Raw genomic sequence first — 24119 nt, 5'->3', positions numbered from 1 at the left:
GCGAATCTGAAACAACTTTTTTCAATTTTGTCAATTTACCAAACCGTGAAAAGATCCCTTTAAAGTAGTATGTAACCAATTTCCGTGTAAAATGAAAACAGCCAAACAAATAATCAGAACCAGTGCCCCAGATAAGCTGCGTATCTGCCTCTTTCACCCTATTAAAATGTTTTAGAACGCAAAGAAATACAATATCATGCGTATTGAAAACGCAACAAATTTGACTTTTACGCAAATTTGTCAAATTTGATGCGTACGATGCAATAGCTTCGATCAAAACTGCTTTGCTTGTTTTCGGAATTTTCTCTTAACTTTGGAATTATTATCATAACACGGCGACGCTTTCATTCAGCAAGCGCACGGATAACGGAGCAGTCAAATTTATTAAAACGCTCTGCGGACTATATTTCACGGTTAAATAAAGCGTCTGATTAAATAATTGACGAAGACATACATGCGTTTTCAATCTGACATAATTCGTCGCTCATTGTGCATGTTTTTGTAAAGCGTCTGTACTTTCAGTTTCTATTAGGATGCGAAATCAAAATGTTTAAGAGAGGTTGAAAGACGTCCGCGATTGTTGCGCCAAAATATCAGTCGATTGCAAACTTTTTCGAACCAAGAATGCAAGAGCCAATAGAGCAGAATAATTCGTGTTATCGATTTTTTTTAAGTTTCAAGTTTATACTAAGGACAGTTTCAAGGATTAAAGATGTTATGAAACTTCAGTTTATTAAAGTTAATTATGATAGTTTACAGTTTTATTGAATCAATACAAGTGTGCAGCTTCAACAAAAGTAAAGCAGCAATGACTTTAAGGTATGCATTTTTATAAATCATTCCACCCTATTTCAAGAATGAAATCACCGTATTTTTCAAAATCGATGGGTGAAAACCCTATTTCCCAAATAATTATCTGGGGCATTGAGAACTGATTATCACTCGCACATTCATAAAATTCTTACTTTTAAAATTGGGGAATATGTATCAACCATGGAGTCAGTGAATAGTTGTCAAATGTTTGTACGAGCAACGTTTCATCGATGGTCAAGTCTACTGACGCAAACCTGGTTCAATCATGGGCAGGTTATCCTACGGAACCTGAAGCTCAGAGTCCTGATTTAGGCAGTGCATACTCTCAAGCATGGTTTCAGTTAAAAAGAGGGTGGAGTTTAATAAACCCCCTACCGGTTTCAGCAGTCAGTCAGTCAGTCTGTCTGTCAGTCTGTCAGTCAGTCACACTTTTCTGGATCCTGCGATAACTTTAAAAGTTCTAAATAGTTTTTCATGAAACTTGAAACATGGATAGATGGCAATATGGACATTATGCACGTCATTTCATTTTGTTCCTACGTCAAAAAATTCTGGTTGCTATGGCAACAAATAGACTAGAAATACTGCTGAAAACGGTGGTTTTCTGGATCCTGCGATAACTTTTAAAGTTCTTAATATTTTTTCATGAAACTTAAAACATGGATAGATGGCAATATTAATTGGACATTATGCACATCATTTCATTTTGTTTCTACGTCAAAAATTCTGGTTGCTATGGCAACAACAACAATTCTGACAACAGTGGAATTTCTGACAATGGTGGAGCCGGTAGGGGACTATATTGCTTGGCAATAGTCTTGTTTGTACATGTTTTAAAAAGTTTTCAGCATAATTAATAACTTTCCCAATTTGGATGAAAATGCCGCTAATTTTCCAAATTTGACTGGTACCGGTACCATTCCCAAAGTGGTGAGGAAAAACGCTGAATCCTTCTAAATTGGATCAAATTATTTCCAAAATAAGGGATGTCTAGTATATTTATTTCTATATTTAGAATATTTATTACAGAAATTCCTTTAAGCAAACAGCGCAGACCGTGATGAGACGCCGCATCATGCGGCATCTCATCTGGGTCAACGCTGTTTGCAAAGCCCTTTTTTCTAGACGCTAGGCATAAATGGGTTAAGGCATAAGACCCATATTTAAGTGCATATTGAAAATGGAACATTTAAGCACAATACTTTTTTTTGTAGAAAATTGAAGTCAAACTGTATTATTTACAACAAGCAAATTAGGCCAACATTTTTTAATAAATTGATTTACGGGAGCACCGACCGTATTTTATGTCAAAATGAAATAAAAATAAAAGTATCTATTGGCAATTTTATTTTCATAAAATTCCACCGACAGTGTTTAAGTCACGCGTGAAAAAAAAACAACTGTCAACAACAAAAATCCAAATTTATATTTGCAAGCGTTTTATCGGATCCGTATTTTTACTAGCGGCAAATTTCATTGGCTGTTTAAAATAGAATAAACCAATTGTATTTACAGTACAGCCAACACGGAACAAATGTATTTCGCGATCCGCGGCGGCAAGGCGAAACGAGTCGATGCTGCGTCAGTCGTTGAAGCCGCGTCAGTATGCGGCGGCAAGTCGCATTTCGCCGCAAAGCTTCGTATCTGTCCGCCGAGGTATGCCGCGATCCGCGACATGATGCCGACTCGATGTGCATCATGAAATAAAAAATCTTTTTAAAATTATTAGTTTCATGTAGTGAACAAATTTTGAAAGAACAATTATAATAATAATTAAAATCATAATAAATTTATTGTGCGCGGAGTGTATTAGCATATACATGTAAGCATAGTTAATGTGTCTGGCCAATTAAGTTTGTTTCCCGCCCGTAGTGTATGTATTTCACACATAAACAAGGTCACGTAATTATGTTTTCGCACATACAAGTGGTCAAGGCTCCAGCATATGGTGGATTTATAAATTAATTGCATGTTGATTTTGCTATTATATTTAAGCTGAGAAAATAAGCAGTTTGAAGCCACAACAATAATCAAGACGGTGAAGACGTATTTGTTGTTTTGTTAATTATCAGCTTATTATAACTATTGTTTGAATATGCGTATATAAACACGTTTTATTTTGTTCATATTATACAGTTAATATCGCTACTAATTACCCGATAATCCCGTATATTCCAGTTTTAAAGCAAATGCTGGTAAATATTTACGATACACAAACATTCTCCATATTTCCTAAAGTATCAAATACATTTTGGCATTTGTTACTATTTAAAGAGATGATGAAATAACGTCTAATCGGGGCGTTTTTTTCCCACTGAACACGCGATTTACGCCTGACGTGATGTTCATGTATTTATACAACACAAAATACACCCACACTTTCCAAACAACGTTCTACATGTCTGCATAATTTTCGCGCGCTTTTTATGAAACAAAGGATATTTGAGCACTGTTTATTTGACGCTAGAATTTGCCAAAGGTCGCGTTAGCATTAAAATTCGGAAGTGTGTTTCGGATTACAAATTTAATAATGATAATTTGGTAATCGAACAAAACATTAACAGTTGCGCGTAATTAATTCAACGACAATTTGTTAAAGCGCATTACGTGTCATATCGCTTATTAAAACGTGAAAATAATAATTATAAAACCAGCGTAAATCTTGGTTTCTACGCTACACATACATGTATGTACATGTAGGTGAATATCTTTTCACTCAATCCGCTGTGTACGTATGCGGCGGATTTACTCCGCAAAAGTACGCGAGGTTAATACAGACTCAGCGTCGTTGCGCGGATCAATGCCGAGTGCCACGGCAATATGCCGCGTGAACACACGATTCGGCCGCCGCGTACTAATAATCTGGCCATGGCGTAGCCGCGGATAATGTTTATGCCGCGTTGGCTGTACTGTATGTTAAAGTGAAAGCTTTGTTTGGGCATGCAAAATGGCATGCTCGAAAGTTTGGGTTGACAACAATAATATTGAACAGTTCCGCGGCATTATTTCCAAATAGAAATTGTCGCAAATTACATGGTCAAGTCAAATATTAAGAATATTGAATTAAATGCGAATCGCGTATTAGATGGACATATTATACAGTTTTACGTAGAGATGGGCACCTGTCGATTACATCATTTTAACACGATGTCGGACAATACAGAACAAATAAATTGTGACTCTCTGCAAAAATGGCAAATAACGATCAAATAAACGATGGAGATCATACATTTAGAAGGGATTACTGAAATGCAAATTAAAACATGTGATAACGAACGATGCTAAAAACGTTTTCGATGTCGACAACATATTTATTAGTAATCTACTCAGTGGATATATGTTACGGAAACGAGTGTTTGCATTCAGTTAAATCGCAAAGTTAAAACATCTGGCAGGATTATCGTTAAAAAAGTGGATAAGGCAAACATGGTTTCATTTATATGTTAGTGGATCTGTTTATAATCAGATTCATATGCATATATTGCTTTATTATGTTTGTCATGCTCTACAGTATACTGAAACAGCATGGAACCTTAATGGAAGACAAAGCAAGATAAATATAATAATATTAAATAAAGTTAGTTAAATACATCAATTACCATTAAATATTCTTGTTTATATTTTTCCCTTAACTGCCTCTAATGTGATTAAATGTTTCTCTCAAAACCAGGTATCCAGAGAACGTTTTTTAGCCCTTTTTGCATAAACTGTGCGTTATAATAAGATATATAGTTAAATAGTAAGGTAAAAAGTTGGTTTATAAAAATAAAAAAATTGACAAGTTTAAACTTTTATTTTAATTTTTTTTGTCGACTGTGATTTTTTTCTTTTATTTTTATTTTTATTTCGACCCCGACCCTATTTTTATTACAAAAATCCTGTATATCAATTTATAAAAAAATGTTGGCCTTACGGCAGCATATTCAGGCTTTCAGAAAGGATTACCAGATGGGCTGACCAAGAACAAAAACATTTTGTAGTTAGATAATTAAGCGTTTGCAATCTTATCATTTTCTAAGTGTTTGGTTTCTCATCCTGACAGCAATATTATACAGTGTTACCAACATTTATCAGTTGTCAATTATGTCTTCCCTTGATAATTTAGTGACCGAGTACAGACCCTGAAATTCTGCGAGATGGATTTTAGCTGACTGGGCCAGCATTTGTTCCTATGTGTCGTATGAACATGCAGAGAGAAGTCCGGAATTCCTTACACTAAAAAGTGTTTCATTCTAACGCCCTGTACACCAATGCAGTGATTTGGCTAATGTTCTGGGGGATTTTTCTCAAATCAGCTAATGGTATATTTAAATGTTTTCATTTGGGTATGCTGCCCTTATGTAAATGTCTTTTATGGTGAAAAGCTGTGTTAAACAGCTACGCGGAAAAAGGATATTGTAAAATTACACGTCCACAAAAACAAGTTCATCATGGCCAACCTCAGTGCAGACAAGGGTGAAGTACATTGCTTTGAATAACAAACAAACAATAATCTTATAAACATCTTATTTCATCATAACAAAGTGAAATATGTTTCAAATATAATCTTTTTTCCTATATATGTATGATTACCTTAATTATACTTTGCATACTTTGATAGTCTGAAAACTATCGTTAAGATTAATATGAGCAGAGTAAATATTTTACATACATGTATATGCAGCATGTCATTATTGCTCATTTACAATATTCAGTCAAATATGTTTACCGGTATTTGCAGACCTTCTTTTTCATCCATTATTTATGCAAATATTTGTATTCAAATGTCACATTTATGGAAAGAGTTTTGGTTACCAGCAAATATTATCTACAACATGTTAATACTCCTATACAATACATTTTAGATTACGTGCAAGTTCTTTCAGGTTAAAATGCTTTTTCATACACCTGATTTAATTTCAAATTTGGAAGGCATTTTAATGTAAACTGACTTTTGAAAAGGTTTTATAAGTTTCGGTACATTTAGGTACAATTTTAGTCTCCAATTTTATTATGTAGAAACAGAATTTCAAAGGGTGTGAAACAAATTTGTAAACCAATTTATTTCCCAAAAGTACATTTGACATCAAGAATCTCAAACAGAAATGGTCTGGGCAAAATGGTTTTTCGCTTGGACTCATTATAATCAGATGAAGGATATGAGCTGTGCTTTGTGAAAAGGGGGTTTAATGCATGTGCGTAAAGTGTTGTCCCAGATAAGCCTGTGCAGTCTGCACAGGCTTATCAGGGATGGCACTTTCTGCGTAAAATTTATTTTTCCTAAGAGGAGACTTTCTTTAAACGAAAAATACATAATAAAAGTGGAAAGTGTCGTCTATGGTTAGCCTGTGTGGACTACACAGGCTAAATGGGGGAAGACGCTTTACGCGCATGCATTAAACCCCCTTTTCACAGAGCATGACCTATATATATTGCTGATAAAAGTTATGTATGAATACAAATATAATAAATTAAACTACATATGTATTTGAAGGACATGGGCGCGTCCCACATTCCACTTTTGTCTCAAAACTTTGCAAATGTTGCAAATATTGCACCAAACTACACACTGTAAAAATTCACATGATGATTTGTATTGATTTAAAGTTCAATCACATAAGCAATACTTTGACTTTTCAAAATATTTGCAATTTTTTTGAAGATTATATTTTTGCCACAAAATACTCTATGAAAAAATGCACAAAATACAGAGCAGCACAAGCTCACTTTCTGATTATAAATATTATTATGTTTGTAAAGTTAAATCCCTCTAGTTTAAGATTAAACCTATTTATTTTAGCTTGATTGCATAAAAAGCTTCATGCTTATTGAAAACTCTCTCTAGTCCATTTCCTGGGCCTAGAACCAGTACTTGGTGTCTTTGGGGGAGATCTTAAGAACGCTCTCAAAGTGGGGATCAAACCCGTGACCTCCCGGTCGATAGGCGGACACCATATCCATTACACCAAGGGACCTTAATCCCCAAATCCCTCTAGCAAAACAGTGTTCGAGTGCACATAACGTTGGTCATTTTCTGCTAAAAATTGGCCATGGTACAGGTTCATACTCAACCAAACTATATATATATAATGACCAAATTGTTTTGTTTCAAAATAATCCCAATTTTCATCAGTCTTAATAATTTTAAAACCCCATAAACCCTCAAAATCAACAAATATTTTGTACAATATTTCGAAAAATAAAGTTAACACATAAAAAACAATGTTCCTTATAGCAATAGCCAGGATTTCAACGCTAGATGTGGTAGTCTGGTAACATAGCTTAATAAGATACAAAATGCTCTTTTTGATTTTTCCAGTACAATATATTCAACACATGTTCATGTAACAAGTTAGTGTTTTTGTGTCGTATGAATCTACTTCTTTGTGGAAAATTAAAATGGGATAAATTATGCCCCACAAAATTAAAAATGAGCATTTTGTATCTCTTTGATTAATCTATGTTACCATACCACATCTAGCATAGAAGCTGTTGCTAAAAGGAACCCAGTTTTTATATGAATGAAGTTTATTTTACGAAATATTTTGCGAATATTTGTTGATTTTGTAAATAAAAAAAACTACAACTAAGAAATACTATATTTAAAATGCTGTTTAGAGCAATAAGATAGGAAAAAGCTTGATATCATTCTGCACTTAACAGGTTATTGCTTTAATTGGTTTATACCTTAATAATGTCATTGTACACCAGGGGAGCAAGTTAATGTTGATCTGTTCTTAAAGGCATCATGAAGTGGTCATTAAATTGCAGGTTTTCAAACACAATTACTGCATAATGGTGGCTGTTAAAAGATACAGCCTTTGTGTGAAATGTTGCAATTAAATGGTCAAGTAGTTAATGGTAATATTGTTGCCAAATTTATTTCACAGTCCTGTTCAAGTCATTCAACCGAAGTGCTTTTGAAGGTATTGAAGTTGTGTAACTCAATGTAGCAAACACAATAAATATATATTGGTGAAGAGAATGCAGTGGACAGTTCACAGGTCAAACCTGTATATATGCCTCGTTCTGGGAAAATTGGGCCCCATGCATGTGCATAAAGTTTTGTCCCGGATTAGCCTATGCAGAGGCTCATCTGGGACCACACTTTCTCCCTAAAGTGGATTTTTGCTAAGAAGAGACTTTCTTTAACCCTTTGCATGCAGGGAAATTTGTCATCTGCTAAAATGTCGTCTGCTGAATTTCTAAAATTAGCATTTTCTTCGATTATTTTTCCAAAGAATACTATGAGAATAGCAAACAGTTTGGATCCTGATGAGATGCCACGTTCTGTGGCGTCTCATCTGGATCCAAACTGTTTGCAAAGGCCTTCAAAATTCGGTTCCAGCACTGAAAGAGTTAAATTAAATATTGCACAACATTTTACTCGGATGCATAAAGCTGAGATATCCCAGAACGCAGCTCAAATGTTTCAAGTCCTGTAATAGTGGAAAATGTCCCCCCATCCAAGCCTGGGTGATGGATGGGGGTCATTATTTAAGTGAAGCCGGAGGCTGAGCATATTTAATTTAGCATGTTTCCCAAACTGCTTTACCACTGCATTGCTGTTCAAAAAACGTGAAAAACGTGAAACGGGCACCTGCTGCTCCGTATATAACCATATGTAAACCCCGTCGCGCTCATAATTCAAAGCATAAATATTTGTTGCCGCAAGACATGAAACAAGGGTGGGCTAAACAAAAATCTCCTGTATTACATCTTTATGTACCCAATATTAAAGGGTGGGTAAATAAATATGCTCAGCCTCCGGCTTCACTTAAATAATGACCCCCATCCATCACCCAGGCTTGGATGGGGGGACATTATTTTTCGTAAAGCCTTCAGCTTTTCGCATATTTAATTTAGCATATTCAAAGTAAGGCAACAAAATAAAACAAAACACATCAACTTCATAGACCATAATTATTTTGTAGAACATTAATCAAAACATACACATGTTCATCCATAACATCATAATTATTGTACTTGTAAGCATCACTAAATACCAAAACATGTCTCATATTATAGTCACAACACATGTTCTCAATATATGCATACAATAAGAAACACTATTATACTTCAAGTACAACATATTCAGTATCACAAAACATCAAAAACATGTGCTTTCATGTTTATATCAAAATTCACAGTTAATTTCCTCCATAAATGGTTATACCACACAGTTATATAATCCATTTTCAAAACCACTGAATAAACAATATTTAATACCCTAAATATCATTTATTTCTTAAAAACTGCATCCATAAATGACACATCCTTCTTGTTAAGTACTGATCTATGGTAAAATTTAAAGAAATTCCCATCAGATTTCCAACCAGCAGTGTCTAGAATATTTTTCAAAGAACAATTACTCTGAAATGCTGCAGATGTTGAGGCAGACCGGAACGAGTGTGCTTTAAATACAGTGACATCAATACCAGCCATTTCCAAAACACATTTTAACCACCTAGCTAGTGTGCTCGAGGTTACAGCCAAAAAAGTAACATACAAAACAAATAACTGAGAATTTAATCTTAAAGGCTTAGTTACCTTAATATACTGTTTTAATGTATGGTAAACACAAAGTCGTTCATCCATAAAATGTTCCAACTTCAAACTAAAATTATTACTTTTTCCAATTTTTGAAGATTTCAGAAGATTTGGAAAATAGAACACTGCATAACTTTTATAAACCTTCACATAGTTCAAATTCAATGATTTCAAGGTCTGTGCCCTTGGCGCCGTTGCCAAAGCAATTAAAGCAATCAACTTTAGGGTTAACATTTTTAAACTTAAATCTTCTAAAGGAAACCATGATGATAGTAAACTCAAAACTACTGTCACATCCCATGTTAATTTATACTTTGGTAAAGTTGGCTACTTAACAAAAACTCCCTTCATAAAACGACTAATTAATGGATTTGAACACCACTTATTTCCAAGGATCATAAGAGTCTGAAGTAACATCGATTTGTGGGTATTTATCACTGAATAAGACTTCTTGTCTTTGAACAACGAGTATAAATAAGAAATTACAGTAACCTCAGACGTTTTATCGGCACAATTACCTGTCCTATCACACCAAAGAACCCATCGTTTCCATGCCAACTGATATTGTTTGGAGGTACCTTCTCTCCAAGATTTAATGATAATGTCTGTAACTTCTTTCTGAAGGCCTTGGTCTTGTAAACATCGGCCGATAATTGCACTGCGGCCATGGTCATCTTCTTTCCAAGTGGGTGTACTGTTCCATCGTGTGCGAGGGACAACAAGTTCCTGTGTCGTGGTAACCTGATAGGAATAGACATCAAAAGATCTAACACCAAAGGAAACCAAAACTGTGATCGCCACAAAGGCAAGATCAAAATAGCTCTTTTCACCTTATCTTGAGTTAGTTTATTCACCACCTTGCCAATCAAGGAGAAAGGTGGGAATAAATACGGTTCAAAACCTGTCCATATGAACGAGAAAGCATCATTTTTGAAACTACCTGGAGACGGACCATAGGTAACATATTTATCAATCTGAAAGTTTAATCTAGATGCAAACATATCTATATCTGGTGTAAAACAGTCTAAACAGACTCTTTGAAAAACATCTTTTTTCAACATCCACTCATTTGATCCCGTAAAATTTCGAGAATAAAAGTCAGCTTGATGATTTTCTGAACCTTTAATATAAGAAGCTGATATATATATATTTCTGTCCAAGCACCAGGTCCATATTTCAAATGCTAACTCATTCAAAAGGAAAGAGGTCATACCTCCCATATCATTGATATATGCTACGGCAGAAACATTGTCTGAACATACATGAATGTGTGAATCGGTAATATTTTTGTACAAGGATGTAATACCAAAGAAAATGGCTTGAAGCTCAAGATAGTTTATTTGATTCTGAGCTTCATCTCTTGACCAATGACCACTAACATAACATTTTGTGTCCTTATCAAAACAAGACCAACCACTCAAACTTGCATCTGTTTGGCATGTAATGTCAACCTTTTTTGGCCTAATTGCTTTCCCATTCTTGCTTATGACATTTTGAATCCACCAATTTACTTCTAAAATACTTTTATCATCCAAAGTAATTTTATTATCATAATTCATATTATGACCTAAACCTGAAATTTTACATTTTTCTAAATTTCTGTAATGCAAAGGTGCTTCTAATACAGCAAAAAATGCATTTATCAGTAATCCAATAAAAGAAGCTAACTCTCTGACTACAATTCGTTCTGCTTTCAACAACAATGTTGCTTTAAGAAGGATCTTTTGTACTTTTTCTTCTGTCAAGAAAACTTTGTATTGAACTGAATCTAAAATAAAACCAAAAAACACAATTTTTTGTGTTGGCACTAAAACAGATTTCTTTTCATTGAAAGTATAACCCAAGGATTCTAATGTTGTACAAATTGTATGTGCATTTTCACCACACACTTTGTCATTTTGATTCATATTCAAAGAATCATCAATATAATAACTACATCTAATATTACGAGACCTGAACCACGCATAAATTGGCTTTAAAAGCTTTGTAAACAACCTGGGAGCTGCACTATATCCGAAAGGTAAACAAACAAATGCATACAAAACATTCCTCCAACAAAATTTAAGATATTTGTGAAAATCTGTATGTACTGGTATAGAAAAATATGCATCTTTCAGGTCTACAGAGCAAAAGAAATCATTCTCTTGAATAAGGTCCAACACCACTTTAAAATGTTCTTGTTTAAAATGTTCATAACATACGTGTTTATTTAATTTCTTTAAGTTAATAATTGGTCGAAATTTATTATTTGGCTTTTTTACCACAAAAATATTGGAAATAAATTGATTTACTTCATTATCAGATTTGATAATTGCTCCTTTTGACAACAACTCAGAAAATTTCATTATCAATAATTTCCATGGTTTCTTTGTTAAATTTTATTTCTTTAGGTATATAAAATTGTCTCGGTTCTGTTTCAAATTCCAATTTATAGCCCTGAACGCTTTCTAAAATCCAAGGGTCATTTGTAAATTGTTTCCATACATTCAAACAGTGTTTTAATTTACCTACCGTTCTTAGTTTGGGGCACTTGACACTGTAGCAGAAGTCCTCGAACGTCCCAGACCTCTAAACAGACGACCACCTCCATAACCACCTCCGAAACCTCAGGTGTTGAAATTGGGATTCCCATAATGTGGGTTTCCGTATGGCATGAATCGCCAACGACCCCGGAAATTACAGGGAAACCTCCCACGACTTCTTCTCAAATTCTCGTGCATGGAAAAATTCTGATAGGCCCTGAGACTGTTACTCAACATCACCCCTGCATCGCAGTTTTTCATTTCCTTTGAAATGTCATCACCAAATAACTGGCATGTTATCGGTGTATCAAAGTTGCACAACGCTCTATACTTCTTGTTTGGAATGTTTGGTCTAATCAAGAACCTCCTCCTTATACTCAAATTATATTGAACCTGACCTAACAAAGTAAGCGAGTCAGAAACCAATTGTTTAGTTTGTTCTTTTGCTGGCAAATTGCCCCTTAGCATCTCAGCCAGTTTCATAACTGGTACCATACCGGCAGCCAGAAGATTCTGTAAATCTTGGAATAATCGGTCTACTGAACGTGTTCTTTTATCAAGGTTTCTCCACATTTCTAAGTTAACTGAGGGTGGAAACATCATGTCACAGTTTTCAGGAACTAAATGACTTTCTCTAATTGATTGCGTATCGCATGACGCTGTACATGCAGTATTCATTAATTCAGCCAATGATTTAGATACTGGCGGTCCTCTGGACTTCTTTTTTATTTTTGGCAGCTTCCATTCATTTTCATCATCCGAGTTATTCTCTTTATCGCTATTATCGCCAAATAAGTCATTCATCAATTTCTTTGACATGTCCTTTACTTTAGGTCTTACAGAAGGAATTATTCCAATATCATCTTCAGATTCATCATTTTCCACCTGAACACGCAAATTAGGTGCAGTATGAATGTCTACATTTTCATCCCATTCAGTCTCATTTTCATACGCATCATAGTCATCATAATAACAATCATTGGAATTTTCTGGTTGAGACAAACCTAATTTTTCCTTCAGTAAGTTAAGATTACTTGATGACAAATTGTTCAAATCTATTTGAACCATACAACTAGGGTTATTAGTAGATTTACCTTTTTTCTGTGGTTTTTTAGTACTTGATCTAGTCTGTTTCTTACCACCACTAGCGTCCTTTGACGTCACTTTTTTAACGACAGACTTCACTGTCTTGCCAATTGTCTTTTCCTTCGATATATTTCGAGGAACGTCATCGGATTCAAATCCTGAAAATTCTTCCTCCGAGTCTTGATTAAGACTAAGCACATCATTTTGATCACCAACCACGTGCTCGTCAATTTCCTCAACAGATATGTGAGCCACTTTACGGGTCTGAACCTGTTGTTCTGCCATATCTCCTGGACCACGTCCTAGGAAAATAAGAAAAATAAAAGCTTAAATTACTTTATTTCAATTTAGATTTGTGAATACGTTGACAACGTCCGAATATTGACAGACATAAATGCGTGGACTACGTCCGAACGCTTTTCGAAAACATCGATCAAGTTTTCCTTCAAAAATCGTAAATAATTTCTTTAAACTACCTGGACACAATGTCCTAGGTTATAAAGCAACCATTTCTATCAACAAATTTCAAAAACAACAATTCATAACATCTCAAACTTACCCAAACCAGCGTAAAATAAGATGGCGAAGAAAAACACTGTCAACACGAGAGACATTGATGCAGCGGAAACGCTTGGAAAACTATGAGCGCGACGGGGTTTACATATGGTTATATACGGAGCAGCAGGTGCCCGTTTCACGTTTTTCACGTTTTTTGAACAGCGATGCAGTGGTAAAGCAGTTTGGGAAACATGCTTAATTAAATATGCGAAAAGCTGAAGGCTTTACGAAAAATAATTGACAGAACCTGTGTTTTTATGCATGACCAATCTCAATTCTGTAAGTTCATTTTTGCTGTAAAAATGTGTGAGCATATAAAAAAACAGTCAAAGAAAGGACTTTTCAAAGGTATTATCATTACTTGCTTTAAGAATTCTTTTTGTCCCCTACCGGTTTCACTGGAGGGGACTTATGGTTTGCGCTCTGTCTGTCTGTCTGTCAGTCTGTCAGTCAGTCACACTTTTCTGGATCCTGCGATAACTTTAAAAGTTCTTAATAGTTTTTCATGAAACTTGAAACATGGATAGATATGGACATTATGCACGTCATTTCATTTTGTTCCTACGTCAAAAATTCTGGTTGCTGTGGCAACAAATAGACTAAAAATACTGCTGAAAATGGTGGTTTTCTGGATCCTGTGATAACTTTTAAAGTTCTTAATATATTTTCATGAAACTTGAAAACATGGATAGACAGTGATATGGACATTATGCTGTCATTTCATTTTGTTCTTACGTCAAAAATTCTGGTTGCTTTGGCAACAAATATAGAACAAATTCTGACAATGGTGGAATTTCTGACAATGGTGGAGCCGGTAGGGGACTATATTGCTTGGCAATAGTCTTGTTTTTACATCATGATTTTTACATTACGATGGTATTGTATGACGTAGTATTGGCAGTATGATCAAAGCCTCTAAGTCAAGGTGAAAATTCAGTGTCAAAGGTCAAAACATTCCATATTATATTGCTGGAATTTTCAAATAACTTTGCAGAAGTCATGAGCATACAGTGACGAAGTAGGGCATTCAAGAACCAAGTCTTTAGGTGCAGGTCACAGTCACAAATCCATAGTTCAAAGGTTACAAGATATCAAATAGGACTTAGTCCAGTCTTTATTGATGGGCATATCTTTATGACAATGGCATTGTGTTATACTGGACAATTGTTCCTGTGAAATTTATACTAACCTTTTAAAGCTGTACAAGACATTGAACAGCTGTCTGGCCATGTTTGGTAGAGACAGGGACAATAGTTGCAATAATCCAACTGCTAACTTTAATAGGTAAATGGAACAACATAAATTATTTTCTGAAATAAAAAGTTACAAACAGATCATAAATATGCGTAAATTAAAACAACTTATTTAATATGGTGTGTTCGCACAATAATGATATTAATCCAACTTTCAAACACGTCAAAGGTTCATAAAAATGTGTAAGTTTTGCAATTGAAAATGCCAATTATTACTGTTTTGAAACTAAACCAATGTATACATCGACTAACTCCAGAATCTTCAGCAAGATAAATCTCATATCTAATCACCCAATCGTGATATATGGACCATCTTTGGTTTTATCAAGAAGAACCTTCAGCTGTACCCATAAAAACTCAAAGCATTCAATAAGAACAAACTGGGAAAACATTTGAATAAAATAAAGTTAATGTTTTATTCTTAAGACAGTAATTACTGATTAAGGGTTTTATATATGAGACATTCCCTGGGAAAACTGGACTTCATGCATGTGCTTAACCCTTTGCATGCTGGGAAATTTGTCGTCTGCTAAAATGTTGTCTGCTGAATTTCTAAAATTAGCATTTTCTTCAATTTTTCGGCAAAGCTGTATACGCCAGCTTTTCACCTAACCTGACCTTTGTAACTGTCCAATAAAATTCAAATAAAACTTCCCGCGGCTAGTTCAGAATGAATAGACTTCATTTATTCCATAGGCTGATTTGAACATTCAACCAGAACACTGGAAACATGTCCGCGTCTTTGTAACACTGTTTTACTGCGTGTTCAGCATTTTTATCTCTAATTAAAAGGCTTAATAGATAGAACAGTTTTACACTCAATCTCGACATCAATACAGTTTGTGCGTGCACCTTTTATTTTCAGAGGCAACAGCATTTATACTTAAAGGCTATGTTCTCATATTTAGTACTGACTTCCATATTCCTGTCAACATGTTAACATGTAAAAGTATAAAGAGCAGTGAAAGCGTGGCCTCACTTTAATGCATTGCCGCGAGGTATCACGGGTCAGTTTGCGGTTAGTGTGTGGTTTATTTACAGGTCATAGCTGCGTCTTTGAGTACGCTGACCTGAGTTCGCGGCCAGTAAAAGAATCGTTATAATAATATAGACGCTATCCATGAACTAGGTGAACTGGAATTTTCTTTAGACCAGAAAGATGTTAAATGAAGATATTCAGCGATATTATTATGGTATGTCAATAATAGATTCTTAATGTGTTTTCATCAATACCATGAAAAATAATTAACTTAACAAGAATTATTCCACTATATTGACTAATGTATTAAGCATGAGCGCGATGATTCTCGATACTGTTAATAATCGAATCAAAAAGCAATGCCCAACATACCACTAAAACAGGTTTGTTCGAAGAACGCGCGTATAAATATTTAAAATATGTACGGATACTTCGCGTGTGGCCGGTTGACTCATATGTCTAAATTTCACTTCCATTCTTCTTTTGGGTTTCTGTTTCGTATCTAAAGGTTTATGACCAGCAATACATAATAATGTAATTTAAAAAAATTTATTTTTAATAAAATAGTATTGAGAATCATCGTGCTCATGCTTATTAATACATGCTAAAAATAAGCTAAAAAAAACTCCGCGTAACATCGCGTACTGCGTGTGATGCAGCTAAGAACTGCACAGAAAAATACATTCGCTATCCTTGATCTCATTCATTGAACTATCAACACCGTATATCTTTTTTAAAGATATTTCTTGTTTCAAAGAAAACTATCAGAATAGCAAACAGTTTGGATCCTGATGAGACGCCACATTTTGTGGCGTCTCATTTGGATCCAAACTGTTTGCAAAGGCCTTCAAAATTCGTTTCCAGCACTGAAAGAGTTAAAGTGCCATCAATGACAGGGCTCCAGCTATGATTTGAAAAGGGCAGGAGGGAGGGCCATTTTTTTTTTAAATGGCACTTTCAAGCACGCAGTAGTATCCGGAATGCTCCCTGTTGGATATTTATTGTTGTATTATTAATAATTGTTGGAATGTATTATTTCTGTTATTATTAAACCATGTAAATAAAATGTCTACAATGAGTAATTAATAATAATCCATGGGATACGAGATTAATAAATTATAAAATGTTGCAAAAAATGTTTTTTTAGAAAGGCAGGTTGGGGCCTCGGAAGGGCAGCAAGGGTGCTTCGGAAGGGCAGGGCGCAGTGCTACCCATTTAGGCCTAGCTGGAGCACTGAATGAGTAGCCTGTGCAGTCTGCACATGCATATCAGAGACGACACTTTCTACTGTTTAGGAATTTTTTGTTAAAAGGAAATCAACTCTAAACAAAAACCCCAGTATAATGTGAAGTGTTGTCCCTTATAAGGCTTATCTGGGTCGACACTTTACTGACATGCTATAAGCCCTTTGCATGCTGGGAAATTTGTAGTCTGCTAAAATGTTGTCTGCTAAATTTCTAAAATTAGCATTTTCTTCGATTTTTTTTCAATGAATACTATCAGAATAGCAAACAGTTTGGATCCTGATGAGACGCCACGTTCTGTGGCGTCTCATCTGGATCCTGAAACTGTTTGCACAGGCCTTCAAAATTCGGTTCCTGCACTGAAAGAGTTAAGCCCAGTTTTCGCAGAAGAAGTCTTAAATGTTGGACAATTTAAGGAGCATTATAACTGAAATGTTAGTGTTGCATTTTAAATTATTTTATTGCTTAATGATATTTGACAAAAAATTTGAAACAAGCAAATGGTACAACACAATTGTTGTGTATAATAAAAGGCAATTATGTCCTCAACTATGAGCAGTCTGTGTGAATTTTAACCCTTTGCATGCTGGGAAATTTGTCGTCTGCTTAAATGTCCTCTGCTGAATTCTATAATTAGCCTTTTCTTTGATTTTTTATCTAAGACCACTATCAGGATAGCAAACAGTTTGGATCCTGATGAGACGCCACGTTCTGTGGCGTCTCATCTGGATCCAAACTGTTTGCAAAGGCCTTTAAATTTCGGTTCCAGAGCTTAAAGGGTTAAACATTCAAGCCTGCTAAGTCGCCATTTACAATTTTTAATGTAAAATTAATTGAAACTGTTTCGAAGTACTCAATTTGTTTCACATTTTGATGCTTTATTATTGACGCCAGGAATTCAATTTGAGGAAACTCGAGTTTAATAAACATTCCAATTATCACACATTCTCCAAGATTTATATCCATTCTAATTACTTCGGACATTAATAAACTGTGGAGACAGTCGATAAATTTCATTTACTGATGGTCAAACAAGATTGAAAAATACAGATACGTGAGAAAATTGTTGATCTGATTCATTTTTAAAGTGACCAACCTTAACAGATAGGATGCATAAATGGACAAATTGAAATTGTTGTAGAGAAATAAAAGAATATTGTTCATTATGGAGATAAATAACTTAACTAATTGAAGAAAAATATGCGCTTAAGGCTAGAATAATATCCAGCATGTATTTGACGTTAAGTCTATTCAATTTGTGAGTTTTCTTTGATTTAAAGTAGATAGAATGATTAATTTACTTTTTGAGGCAAGACATTTACACCTATTTGTGAACCATGTTCTTATTTTATTATTTTAGGATCGATGATTAAAGGGAATTTTGAACACATTTGGCTATATCTTTAAACAATTAAGTGATTTCGGTAAAGCAACAAAAAAACTAGAATTTGAAATTTGCCTAGATCATTATCCTTTTGTGTGGGACTTCCACCCATTACAATAAATTTGAACTCTCCAGATTTTTATGAAAAGATAGGCTTTGTGGAATCAATGCCGATCCTATTTGCTTAATTTGTGTTGGTTTGAATGTAATCTCCTTTGCATAGATAAATGGTAATTTGAAAATTGTCACTTAAAAATCATCTTAAATCTGTTACGAAGATGACAATGTTTAAAGGCAGTGTTATTCAATACCTTGAATGGAATTTATCCGAAGGCACTTGCCTGATTGCGTTAATATCTTGCGCCAATGTGCAAAATTGCTTCTAAGCCTTGGGAGTATTCATATTCTATCCTTTAAAGTGTAATTCTGCCGTGAATTGTTGATGATATACAGTAAGCCTGGATAGTAATACCTTAAAACCTGTCATAATGAAATCAATACCTGGGAGAAACATTTTCAAGATTGCTTTATGGTTCTTTAATCTTTGAAAGCCTGACATAAAGCATGATGGTAAGTTGATCTACATGTGATAACAGTATTATGTAATACACAAGTGTGAGGCGTTCATGTCGCTCAAGTAGCCCAAATCCAGTGAGTGGGTGCATAAGACAGACCTTGGTTATGGCCAAAACATCACAGAATTTCAGACATGGTTATACTTGGATTAACAATTTACCACTTTGATATGTATTTTGAAGCATTTCTTATCCCATTGAAAATTAAATTTAGTTAAATACCTTTCTTATAAAATTCAAGTTTTAAAGGCTTTATATCCAATCCTTAGTTATTGATGAGCAGCAAACAGTTTCAAACCTGAACAGACTGCGAGTTTCTTGCGCCTAGGCTGTTTTGGTTTTATGCTGTTTGCAAAAGCCATTTTCACTTTGCTTCTTGTTAAGGGGTTTCAGATAAATTATTCAACATAATCAGTCATACCCATGGGCTTGCGCAGGAATTTACCCAGGGGGGGTCAAGGGGGGCTTTCTCCCCCTTTTCCGCCGGAGGCGTAGACAATTTTAAGAGTAAGGCCAGATAATGGTGCATCATGAAGTATATCTGGAAGTTTACGAGTTAGGATTTGTAATTGATAAATTGACTGTATTGGAGTAGGTTATACCTATTTTTCTCTCCTTTGATCCTAGTGACTTTTCTCATATAGAATCTAAATACAATTTCTGACGCACATAGGGACTGTGAAAGCAAACATTAAGTATTTCAGAGAGAGCCCTATGAGAAGACGGCTAGTTCTGAACACACCATTGTAAAGCGAAACAAGGTGGACTGCAAAGTAAAAAAGCATACAAATCTTTAATAACTATTTCATCGAAATACGCCGTCCGTTAAAATATATAGCGCAAAATGAACAGAATACGAAAGGACGACAGACTGCACATCAGCTATGGACGGCAAGTGGAATGGCGACATTTGTGATAAAGCCAAATATTCGTCCATTTTAGAGCCCATCACACAAGCACTTCAGGCTGTTCAATTAGACATGATCGGTGTCAAAAAGCACGTTGATAATCTGACATCAATGTTCACCGATCATCTAGAAAATGCGGATTGGATTTTCGCTGAGGATATATTCGGTCCAGCATTAAAAACAGCCGAAAATATTGGTGTTACAATGACAATACCACGGTAATGTGGCCGTCAAGTACACAGAGCACCAGTGGAACCATGAAGAATACTATCGATGCACGATTTATACTCTGTACATGGACTCACTGATCCAGTCTCTAGGAAGCCGATTTTCATAATCTAATATGCCTGCGTTCATGTTACATCAACTCCATCCAAACCACATCAAAATTTCAATCAATCAGACAATAAAGATACAGTCCTTACCATTGACGAATTTTATTAAGTCGATAATTTTGAACAAGACGCTATGTCATGGTTTCCAGCCATGTGTTACGTGATTGTCATATTATTAACCCTGCCCCCACCACTTGTACGGTGGAACGATCATTTAGCACGCTGAGACACGTCAAGACATGGCTAAGATCCACCATGTCCGACGACAGGCTCTCAGAATTATGCATGATGAGGTTCACAGGGATCGGATCAACACCGACAGGAATATTTTTATTTAAAGAAATTGTCGAGAAATTCGGAAGAGACCCACATCGCCTTTACATTCTATTTAGGGACTGAATAAATGTTAATTGTTAATAAATTGACTTCTCGCACGTATGAATCATGTTTAAAACAATGTTTTGAGAGTTAATAAAATTGTGCAATAACCCCATCCATGACTTGTTTACATGTAAATGGGAGTTGATAAATGTGTGAAACTAACCAGAGGTCTTTCTGACCCAAATTGTTCAATTTAGGAATCATAATTGTACACGTATAGATTTTTCCATATTCAACAACATGTATCTTTTTCACTCATAGATTTTCCAGGGGGGGTCAGCTGACCCCATTTGCCCCTGCTGTGTGCAGACGCCCATGGTCATACAAATGTTTTCCAAACAATGGGACATTTAAGATGAAATCAGCTTTTTTCACCCTTTGTTTAATAATAATCTTTTGAATTGAGATGAAGCCCAGCCTTGCATATTCTGTCTACATTGCCATCTGCATATCTCAAGTTATATCTGTAGATGCCAAGCACTAGTTCTCTCCAGGCAAAACAAATAAGTCCATTTACATTTTTCGATCAAAAAGACATACTTATTTTGCACTTAAAGAAAAAAAAATCCACAGAATTAATGACATTTTGAATATTCTTATCAAAAGCATATATTTCATATGAATAGTTAATTCATATGAATTTTGCCTAAAGGAATATTTCATTGAGAATTGGGCAGATTTCATCTTACTAGGAGTAATTATCAACTTATCACACAATCCAAATTACTGAAAAATGTTAATTGCGTTTAATACCTAACAAAATTATAACAGTCAAGGTGAAGCGTGAAAAGTGTTCATTCACTATTGTGGATATTTAGATTTTAACCACAGATATCCTGGACAGTTGGTTGATAATTTATGGAGGGGTTTGCCCTGCGCTGGCATAATAGATATGTTTTGATGAATAGGAATGGGTGTAAAATCTTGCTCATGTTGCATTGAATTTTGCATCATTCTAATATTTAGAGATTAAAGACACCGTCTGCGCAGAGTGTTCATGATCTGTCATGCTGGGGATGCGGGTTCAATGCCCAATGAGGATTATATTTGAATCTCATTCTGGGAAAATGGGGTTTAACGCATGTTGTAAAAGTTTCCCCACAGGCTCATCTGCCACCTTCTGCATTAATGGTACTTTTCGTTTGTTTAAAGGACGTTTCTCCTTCGTGAAAATCCAGTTAAGGCAGAAAATGTAGTCAGTGATTAGCCTGCGTGGGCAACACTGCACATGCATTAAAGGGGCCTTTACACAGTTTTTGGCATGTTTCGAAATAAGTAATTAAATGCTTTATATTGATAAATGTAAACATTGAATCTTAAAAGCTCCAGTAAAAAATCAAGAATAAAATTTAAAAAAGGAAAAAAAAAGTAGCCGCAGCTGGACTCGAACCAGTGACCCCCAGAGTCCTGGAGTGACCTGGAGTAAAAACGCATAAGCCTGCTCGGCTATTCTGCCAAGCATACTTGGTTGAAGTATTTTATGCATTATATGAGCAATCTTCGTAGTTTCACAAAATTTAACGACAACAACAGAACTCTCCAAATTATTCAATCGTTTCGCGTTGCAACGCTTTATAATTTTTAGGTTTTAAAATCGTCAAAAGATGCATATATTGGCTATATTAGACCATTGTAAATGTTCAGTAATACTGTTTCCTCACAAATACCATAACTAAAACGAAAATTTGCGAATCTGAAACAACTTTTTTCAATTTTGTCAATTTACCAAACAGTGAAAAGATCCCTTTAAACTCGGTTTTCCCAATGCGAGGCTCATTTTGATAACTTTGTGCTGACTAAACACACCACCTCTATATCATTCACTAAAATGTCTTTCCAAATGAGGTGCAAGTCAATTATTATTTTCATTGTTTTCATATACTTAAATTATGCTTCATTAAATGCATTTGATGAGTATTTTTGACATTAATAATTAAAACAAAGTTGTGACCTTAGTTCAACATATCATATTTATTCTGAAATAGTAGCTTTCAGAATGTGTAAGATTTCAAATTATAAACTGTATCTATACTAGAGTGGCACAGACGTGACATGTGATTTTTATTTGCCTAGACTTAATTATTTGTTCCCACAAGTAATTTTAATGTTTTATGACTTGACAAGTAGTGGGAACAAAACAACTAACTTGTGGAAAAAAGTCAGTAAGAAGTGGGAATAAATTAACGTGTGGTAATGTTTGTAAAAAGTGGAAATAAGTTAGTCAAGTGTTATCGAGTTAATAAGTAATTGGAATGAGCTAGTTAGTTGTGGCAACGACAAAGAATATTAGTGGGAACAACTTGTAACTCGTTTAGTTAGTAACAAGTTAGAATGAGCAAGTTAGTTGTGACACCATAGTAAATTGTGTTAGGAATTTGTGTGAATGAGTTTGTTAGTAGTGGGAATAAGTTAGTAAGTAATTAGTGGAAATGAATCAGTAAGAAGTGGGAATGAGTCAGTAAGTAGTGGATACAAGTAAGTAAGTAGAATGTACGAGTGAGCAATTACTGGGAATGAGCCAGTAAGCATTGGGAATGAGTCAGTAAGTATTGGGAATGAGTCAGTAAGTATTGGGAATGAGTCACTCAGTAGTGGGAATGAGTCAGTAAGTAGTGGGAATGAGTCAGTAAGTAGTGGGAATGAGTCAGTTAGTAGTGGGAATGAGTCAGTTAGTAGTGGGAATGAGTCAGTAAGTAGTGGGAATGAGTCAGTTAGTAGTGGGAATGAGTCAGTTAATAGTGCGAATGAGTCAGTTAGTAGTGGGAATGAGTCAGTTAGTAGTGGGAATGAGTCAGTTAGTAGTGGGAATGAGTCAGTAAGTAGTGCAAATGAGTCAGTTAGTAGTTAGAATGAGTCAGTTAGTAGTTAGAATGAGTCAGTTAGTAGTGGGAATGAGTCAGTTAGTAGTGGGAATGAGTCAGTTAGTAGTGGGAATGAGTCAGTTAGTAGTGGGAATGAGTCAGTTAGTAGTGGGAATGAGTCACTCAGTAGTGGGAATGAGTCAGTAAGTAGTTAGAATGAGTCAGTTAGTAGTGGGAATGAGTCAGTTAGTAGTGGGAATGAGTCAGTTAATAGTGGGAATGAGTCAGTTAGTAGTGGGAATGAGTAAGTAAGTAGTGGGAATGAGTCAGTAAGTATTGGGAATGAGTCAGTTTGTAGTGCAAATGAGTCAGTAAGTCGTGGGAATGAGTCACTCAGTAGTGGGAATGAGTCAGTTAGGAGTGGGAATGAGTCAGTTAGTAGTGGGAATGAGTCAGTTAGTAGTGGGAATGAGTCAGTTAGTAGTGGGAATGAGCCAGTAAAAAGTTGGAATGAGTCAGTTAGTAGTTAGAATGAGTCAGTAAGAAGTGGGAATGAGTCAGTAAGTAGTGGGAATGAGTCAGTTAGTAGTTAGAATGAGTCAGTTAGTAGTGGGAATGAGTCAGTAAGTAGTGGGAATGAGTCAGTAAGTAGTTAGAATGAGTCAGTTAGTAGTGGGAATGAGTCAGTAAGTAGTGGGAATGAGTCAGTTAGTAGTGGGACTGACCCAGTAAGTAGTTGGAATGAGTCAGT

At 35.2% G+C, this 24119-nt stretch overlaps 2 protein-coding genes across 3 annotated transcripts in view; one reads left to right on the top strand and one right to left on the bottom strand.

Moving 5' to 3' along the window:
- LOC127853920 (uncharacterized) overlaps positions 1 to 24119 on the top strand; it is a 142351-nt gene that overhangs the window by 23404 nt on the left and 94828 nt on the right. The window lies entirely within an intron of this gene.
- LOC127853924 (uncharacterized) lies at positions 8702 to 13560 on the bottom strand. The gene is made up of 3 exons (XM_052388764.1): positions 13510 to 13560; positions 11854 to 13252; positions 8702 to 10083 (listed from the first exon to the last, which is right to left on the bottom strand). Exon 2 carries the CDS (start codon positions 13233 to 13235, stop codon positions 11949 to 11951), a length of 1287 nt encoding a protein of 428 aa, XP_052244724.1. The 5' UTR covers positions 13236 to 13252; positions 13510 to 13560; the 3' UTR covers positions 8702 to 10083; positions 11854 to 11948.

Source organism: Dreissena polymorpha, chromosome 12 (genome assembly GCF_020536995.1).
Source record: "Dreissena polymorpha isolate Duluth1 chromosome 12, UMN_Dpol_1.0, whole genome shotgun sequence".
NCBI lineage: Eukaryota > Metazoa > Mollusca > Bivalvia > Myida > Dreissenidae > Dreissena > Dreissena polymorpha.
This window is presented reverse-complemented; position numbering and strand designations above follow the sequence as displayed.